The sequence below is a fragment of the Silurus aristotelis genome (assembly GCF_946808225.1).
Source record: "Silurus aristotelis genome assembly, chromosome: 15".
Lineage (NCBI taxonomy): Eukaryota > Metazoa > Chordata > Actinopteri > Siluriformes > Siluridae > Silurus > Silurus aristotelis.
Window position 1 is genome coordinate 13,355,285 of NC_139588.1, and position 8,619 is coordinate 13,363,903.

General features: G+C 35.4%; 1 protein-coding gene across 3 annotated transcripts; it reads left to right on the forward strand.

Moving 5' to 3' along the window:
- Positions 1-1,916: 1,916 nt before the first annotated feature.
- LOC310737556 (echinoderm microtubule-associated protein-like 1) lies at positions 1,917-7,600 on the forward strand. 3 transcript variants are annotated; one of them, XM_083561907.1, is made up of 7 exons: positions 1,917-2,220; positions 3,122-3,304; positions 5,811-5,946; positions 6,038-6,169; positions 6,276-6,310; positions 6,710-6,736; positions 7,254-7,600. In XM_083561907.1, exons 1-7 carry the CDS (start codon positions 2,082-2,084, stop codon positions 7,529-7,531), a joined length of 930 nt encoding a protein of 309 aa, XP_083418033.1. In that variant the 5' UTR covers positions 1,917-2,081; the 3' UTR covers positions 7,532-7,600. The 3 variants fall into 3 exon arrangements, with proteins under 3 accessions (XP_083418033.1, XP_083418035.1, XP_083418034.1); XM_083561909.1 differs by having other exon boundaries at positions 1,918-2,220; positions 7,265-7,445; XM_083561908.1 differs by having other exon boundaries at positions 1,919-2,220; positions 6,074-6,169; positions 7,254-7,593.
- Positions 7,601-8,619: the final 1,019 nt, after the last annotated feature.

An 8,619-nucleotide genomic window follows, 5' to 3' on the forward strand; every position in this document is an offset into this window, starting at 1 on the left:
CAACCACATGTATGAAGAATTATACATGAAAATATTTATGGCTCGATATTAACAATTTATTCGTTTCAATTTTAGCACGCTTTGAATAATATGCTAAGTATGCTAAACTGCAGCACAAACTAGTGGCATTTTCACCGTCAATTTGCAGTCAATGTAAGACTGTTTTAACCAGTAGAGGTCAGCAGTAGCCTGAAATATCTCTAAATAAATCTTGTGTGTGTGTGTGTGTGTGTGTGTGTGTGTGTGTGTGTGTGTGTGTGTGTGTGTGTGTGTGTGTAGACTGGTGTGATTATTTTGTGGTGAGCCTATTGGTGAATTTTCTCTTTCAGATGTTTAATGTTCTTGGCATAGTTTCGCACTGCTCACAAAGCTCTTTGTTGCACATTCTGCTCGTGTTATGGCAGAGAACTGTGTAACCTGTGTGTTTGAAAGAACATTCAAATCACATGTCTCGTGTCACAACAAACGTCCTTGTGTGTTGCCCTGTAGCTGGATTCAGCTTTGGACTCTGATCCTCTTTAAAGATATTAGTGGTGTGGAGCTGTAAAGAGATACCAGTGTTGACTCGTTTAAAATGGGAGGCCCTGAGCACACAAAACCTTAAAATGTGTGTGTTTAAAAAATCAAGATGACTCAATGATGTTATTCCAAACAGTCATTTATCACAGAACCTTCAAAACGCAAGATCGAATAGAATGGTTTGCAACTATAGAGAATATTACCAAATTTAGAATAATTTCTATGAATACAATATTTATATTCTTTACACTAGTAATAAATTCTTAATATAAGACTAAAAACATTGTGGGAAATATGGCCTGGGTAGCTGAGTAAGTATGAGTATTGTTATAGGGATGATCTATACAGGTTAATAATTGCTCTTGAAAGCTTTAATTACAGGGTCTAATATCTTGCGGTTCTTTGGCTGTCCAGTGCATGAACTTGGACAAGCATCGAAACAGTTTTTATTTTTAGTCTTTCATTACTGTAATTATAATGACATTCCATATAGTGATGCCTTGTTTGATTTAGTGTGGATGGAAGAAAGTGGATAAAATTATACTGATGTGAATTTAATGTTTCAAAAACAGTTAAAAATGAAGGTTACAAAAAAAAAAAAGAAAGAACATTTTAACTGAAATTAGAAATTGGCCCATTTTTCTCTCACATGTAACTTTCTATGCTTATATGTTGTAGTGTTTGTATTGTTGTTTTCTTGAAATAGTAGTTGTATTAAAGTTAATGAAATCCACCGACCTTGTCCTTGCTTGTGTGAATTTTTCATGAGATCAGGTTATTTGTTTTCATTCATTCATCTTTATCTATAGCTTTAACAAGGTCATGCTTGCTGTGGATCTGGCACCTATTAAGGGAATACTAGATGTGGAGTGAGATCATCGCAGGACATTAGGGTTAATTTAGACTTGACAGTGTCTTGGGATGTAGGAGAAATCCAGCATTAGCTAATTAAGTGTTAACTAAAAAATGGGTTCTTCTAAATTACAATATACCTTAATACATACATATACATTATACATAAATTGATTTGTCAGGAACTTTGCGACTGTAACCCCATGATTATTTTGATACTAGAGTTTGTGGTGTGATGAGTTTGTTGCAATTGTGATTTGATATATTTTCTAAAATCCATTAGTTTATTCATCAGTGCCATGTTTCCCTCCAACATACACAGGCAAAGCAAATCCACATTTATATGATTAAAATAAATAGTTATTTTGAATGAAGCATGTCATTTTATAACCCAGCCCTCAATATCCAAAACACACACAGACGTGCACGTAGACAGCTCATGTTCGCTCTTGAGGTGGCTTACCAGAGCCAGTAATCTGGTGGCAATGACATCATTCATCTTAAATTGTGTGTATCCGAGGATTAAGAAGGTCACAAGAGAGGAGGAGTGTACAGTTGTGTGGCCTGTTAGGCTGTTTTAGTGGACCATTTCCAACAATTAGACACACACACACACACACACACACACACACACACACACACACACACACACACACAGGGTGTTCTTGAAGTCACACAATCGCTAAGCAGACATTCACATTGTGGAAGGCATGGACGCAGCAACAATGGCAGACACACACATGGAGGAACTGGTGGAGCGATCTGGAGCAGCTGAAGATAGAGAAGCTCAGCTGAGAAAACTGTATCATGATGGTCCTCTATTAGGACCTGAACCAGACTTCATAGCAGGTCAGTACTGCTGAGAGTTCTGCCCGTTAATTACATTTTATTAAATTATTTGAAAGCACAGCATTTGTGGAATTAGTTGAAGGATGTGTTTTAGAATTTGTCTGTGTCTTTAATGTAATACTCTAATCAACATGTCAATGTTTTCCAGTTTAGAATGATATCAGTTGATTATGCTAATGACAATGCTCTGACAGGGAATTGAAATATAAAACATTTGATTAAATGAAATAATTCAAGAGCTACAGTAATGCTCAGATACTACAGATACCACTGTGGATTGTTTACTGTATCATTGTTTCACTGGTGCATTATTACTTTTCAGTTTGAATTTCTGCTTCGAAGTTTGTGACTGTAATTCTTCTCCATCAGAATGCAGTCTCACTAATTCCCTAAATGCTTGGGATTAAGCACTATTTCAGCCCCGATCTCCATATGTGTCCTCTCAAAATAACAGTGTCTGTTGGATTAATCATGAGATGAAGGAAGCACAAGACACAAATAATTATCTAATCTCTGTGGTGCTAATACCTTATTATTGTAGACATCTGTTACGCATTTAAATAGTCGATACAAATATGAAAAAATGCATTATGTTTACCAGAATTTAGGGAGAAAACTCATATATAATTGATGTCTCTTAAGGGCTGTTGTTTGATTTTGTGAATACATTTTAAATATGCAATTTTATTTTTATTTTTAGTAGGATACAAATATGAGAGGTCTTATTAGACCAGACTGTAATCTTATATGATTAAAATGTAATTTTATGCATAACTACAATTTTATTCTGTCAGATCCAGTACAGTCTCTCAAAGAACTTATTTTCTTTTTGTTTTAAGAATACATTTGAATGCTCTACAGAATATACAGTATGTAGATCTGTCCTTTGTGTAATGAGCAGATGAGCATTGCTCAGCACACAGTAACATGGAGGTGACAGACAGGCTCATGTACCTAGAGCAGCGCCTCCAGATGCAGGAGGATGAGGTGCAGCTGCTCAAGATAACTCTGGCTGATGTGCTCAAGAGACTCAACATCTCAAAGACACAAACTGCTGCTCTCACCAAGAGAGGGCCTGTTAAAGGTACCAAACTCTTACACATATGAATTGTCTTGGAGGTTTATCATCTTCAAAACTAAGAGATTTATCATTATCTGAAAATTAAAACAAACCCATTTAAAAACAGGGCAGAAAAGAAAACATACAGCACTGTGTAGACCTACTTGATGTTGTATACCAGTTTGTGTGAAGTCAAACGGGGTTACTGTTATCTGCATAGTGTTAACGGTGTTCCAATAACAGGAAGCTAACATAATAACATAATAATAGTTTTTTTTTTTTACTTCCCTTTACTTCTCTGTCCTAAAGAATTACCCATGTGTAAAAACCTGAAGGTACAGCTTTACATCTAATAGCTACAAAGCACTGACAGTGGAAATGCATGTGAAGAATGGGAAATGAAAACCTTCTCACAGTAATGTTTCAGCAATTAAATAAAAAAAATGAGCACATTAATATACACTTGTGATTTTCCTTGCACCTACTATTATGGTCAGAACTGCTGTTATGCAGGGGTGATTCTAGGATTTGTTTTAATAGGGTGGCATGGGGGGGACCAAGAACCAGTCAGGGGGGCATATGGAAAACGTCATGTGCCCCAACACAAGTGGGACAACATAAAAATGGCACTGCACAAATGCCTGGACAATGCATCTCTCTTTTTATAAATAAAAAACTGTTCTCAACTGCACTGTACTGCATCTACACGTTTTTGTCATGGTTTCTTTAAATGCATTGCTGCTGTAGCTGACTTTGTCCCCTTTCCATTTTTTCCCACAAAATCCTGTCTAAAAATAAACAAACCTTTAACTTAATCATCAGTATTACACAAATATATTTAATAGGCATGTTTTCATCTGATTAAAGATAAAATAATTTAAAAGTGAAGCTGTTCTTGGACATTGCAAACAAAAATAAAGAATATAAGACTACCATGCAAAAATGTTTGTTTATTCAATATAAACAGGTATTTACTATTCTACATCTTAAAATTCCAAGTCTCAGAACAATAACATTATAAAAAGCCCACATTTTAGCATTTATTACGTTACTGCAGATTATTTGGGAAAGTGATTGTCGGAGGTGACAAAACGACACATTCTTTATTTAAGTAGAAGTACAGATACTCATGTTTTAAAAGACTGGTCAAAGTTGAAGTACTGAATATCCTTTTTTACTCAAGTTAAAGTAAAGACGTTTGGCCTCTGACCTGTACTTCATTTAAGAAAAAGTAGCCACTACTACTACCTGTTTTAGTGTCACGGTGGTAACTGGACCTCACATCATATTAATAATAGGGCTGTCAATCAATTAACATATTTAATCGTGATTAATCACATGATTGTCGTGAGTTAACTTACGATTAGTCACAAATTAATAGCACATTTTTATCTGTTTTAAATGTTTAACTTAACTTAATACTTTTAAATTTTTTAACACTCTTATTAACATGGACATAGAAAAACGTGGATGCTTTATGCAAATTTATTTTTATTATTAGTAAAACCAAACCCAACATAGAGCATGAAGACAAAATATTCTTGTAAATGCTTAAATGTTATAATGGTTAATTATGGGTACATAAATGATCAGAACACCAAGCATGACCTTGCTATGTTTCCATGGTTAATGAGGCGATACCGAAGAAACTGTACCTCTTCTAATTTTCATACGGATTACATAATCAGTGAATATTTTTATTCAATGTGAATTAGTTTATTTGAAAAGTAGACATTTCAAGCTTTCTATTTATATATTAATTATGTCTGTGAGGGAAGTATTATATCACTGAGAATCAGGTTTGTTTTCTTTATTTTTAAAAAGCACAGTGTTCTGTCAGTACTGTCAGTGTATAAGAATAAAAGTAGACCCTTTACAGATTTGAATGATGTATTGCTTTTTTCTGTACGATCAAAAAAGTCAAGATTTAAGTTCGTTTCGGCATTACGAGGAAAGAATGCCACAAAGAGGGATAACTGTGCGCATCAGGGTGGATTTTGGTGCTGATTTGAGACTTGCCGCATCAGTAATACAAATGTTTGGTGGGCCGGTTCCACCCAGTAGCAAACACCCCCCCACCACCACACACACACACACACACACACACACACACACCGCCAACACCCCTTTAGACACGCCCCTGCTGTTATGCAAAATTATTCAACACAGCATTTGTGAATTGAACGTCCCTAGAGTGTAATATAATATAATATATTATAGTATCATATCATATCATATCATATATATCATAAAATATCATATAATATATGTTCAATCAAATTATATTATATTAAACATTTCCAATGAATCAAACATTTTAACTTCCTGTTATATCCACTATAGAGCAAATGTATCCTCGAGTGAGACTGGAAGGTTGGGTTCTGTTATTTGATTAGCTGATACTTTCATTAGTGCAATTCGTTCAGACATGTGCAGGGTTTGAACCAACATGTACAGGTTTCATAAAAACCTAATACAGAAATGTATTTATATAATCAGAATGTTTACAGAAATAAATGCTATTTTTCAGCATCAAGGCCTGTGTCTTCGGCCTTGCCACCAAGAACAAACAGCAACACAGCCAACTTCCTGAAAAAGAGCTCCAGCTCTGCACTGCCCTCTTCCACATCCTGTAAGAATTACAGCCCTTTGCCGACCAGCAAAAGGTACATGGTGTTGTCAATGAAATTTGACACAACCCCACTGTTATCACATAAAACGCAGTCCATATTTTATTTCTTTTTTTTTTACTTTAAGTAATGTGATGAATAATTTCCCACATGCCTGGTTTAGAAGTCCAGCAAGCAGCACAAAAGGCAGTTCAAGTGTTCAAAGCAGTGCTCTAACAACCAGCACCGCCACAACCCCCTGTAAGAAACTTCTGGAGAGGTTAGACTTGTCATATTAATACATGGTGCAGGTAATCGTCATAATTCTGCATGGACTCTGACACTTCTGAATACTAAACATGATTTGAAATTGTTTGTTCATCCAGCAGCAAACCAAAGGAGACCATCACCAGTGTTGTAGGTAAGAAAACTATTTAAAACACATTAAAATATAACATTTATTTTCTCCTTGGGTAATATAATCTGCTTTACTAGCAAAACGATTTGGTATAGAATATTCTTTTATTCGTAAACATTTGTAAATATACAAAAAATCTATTATTTATATCTTTCATTATGGTTGTTACACTACCCCATCATTGTTGTCCTATAACAGCACACCCTGTCATGTCCTTCATTCACCTTGAAATACTTTGATATGCAACTGTCTGCAGCTTAATGGAACCTTTTTTTCAAACAACGAGACACAAATATCACACGTGTAACCCCCCCAAAAAAATACAGAACTGCTGTATAACTGTGGAGGTCTGTTGAGAAATTTGATCTTATTCTTTTCTCCTTTTTTTAAAATTTTTTTTAGGAACCCGCCATGTAACTCACTGCAAAGGTAGACCTTATGCCACACTTTACACACACTTGACATTTTCATACAAGGAGGTATCAAATAGTTCAAACTAGCTCTGCTTACCAGAAAGTACTTTATTCATCTATGTTTACACACTATCACCTTCAAAATAGTCTCCTTGCAGAGTAGTACATTACTCCCAGCCATTTCTGGAATGTGTCCTGGCAGTGTTCTTTTTTCGAAAAGCGTGTCAAGCACCTTCTGTGATTCGCTCAGTGCCAAATTAGTGACCTTTGAGCTGGATCTTCAGCTTTCCAGAAGTGGGTTCACCCTCTTCTGAAAAAAAAAAAAACAGTTTGATACCACCTCGTATCTCATTTTCATTGAGAGTGACAGATATCATGAAAAGAACGTTCTGGAAACTTTGGGATAACTATTCTTATAAATCTTTGTTATTACTTTATTTTTTATCCTTTTTCTTCCACTTTCTTCTATTTTTTATCACACTTCCACCCTTGTCTGGTTTTCCAATCCCCACCGTCCTGCACCCTACACTTAGTGACTATGCAGATCTATCTGAGCCACCCAGCAAAAAAGACTGGGCCTACTGAGAATGCAGTTGTTACAGCCGTGCAGCCGAGTGTGTGCACACCTGTGAGTGGGCCACCACCAGAAAAAACAGTTTCAGACAAGAGGAAAGGAGGAGCTGGGAAGAAGCCTCCCTGTACACTATCTCTGCACAGGAGCAGATGTCAGAGCCCCTTTTCACCTGCTAAAAGCCCCCTTTACAAGAGTCCCATCAAGTCCCCTAGCCAGTATTTCCAGATTTGTTACTAAACCCACAAAGTAGTGCAACCTGGACAATGTATCTAGTGTTCATAAGTTACTAAATAAAAGTTGTGGATGTGAATTGTTTATGTGAATTGATTATCTAATTCATTTGGAATTGAGAAAAATATATTTTATTCTAAGAATTTTCTCAGAGTTTTTATCTAAAGCAATGAATGATTTGTGTAAGTGTATTCTATTGCATAAAGCATATTTATACAAATGAATTATTATATTTGACTGTGAGATTATCTGATGGTTATCGCAGAAGACATTAATTACAATAAAAGTGCTTTGATGATAATGACATATATTGTGCCGCACTGCTGATATCAGAAGTTACTATCTGCATTCGAAAAAAAGATACGATACAATACGAAAAACGATAAACTGCACTTGGGACAATTATCATGAATCTTTATGAGCTGGATTTAATATATTTTTCTCTGTTATATAGTAAGTGTAAAAGTGATGTCAGGGAAACTCTTGCTAATGCTTACGCTAATGCTTTGTGTTCATGGGTGGGGAAAAAAATGCAGCAGGCTCTTTATTAAGTTCCACCTACCAGTTTAGATCTATAATCTTGCCATTTTGTGAGCAATCCTACCTAATGCCACTTTAAAAGGAACCAATATATAGAATGGAAAATGATTGTAGGCGGCTTGAGTAAAAGTTTGAAGGTCTAAACTTAGAAGCCAGATATTTTTATGCCTATAAAATACAGTATAATCCCATAACATCTATCTGTGTTTCTTGTTTAAATACTGAGCTGTGGTCTAACCGTTAAGTGAATGGATTTTCTGTATTTTCAGGTGTATTTTTGTTTTGTAGTTTTGGAGCAAAATCAATCTTTCATGGACAGTGCACTGTTTAAGAAAGTGACTACCAGTGGAAAGTATACAGTGAGGAAAATAAGTATTTGAACACCCTGCTATTTTGCAAGTTCTCCCACTTAGAAATCATGGAGGGGTCTGAAATTGTTATCGTAGGTGCATGTCCACTGTGAGAGACATAATCTAAAAAAAAAAATCCAGAAATCACAATATATGATTTTTTAACTATTTATTTGTATGATACAGCTGCAAATAAGTATTTGA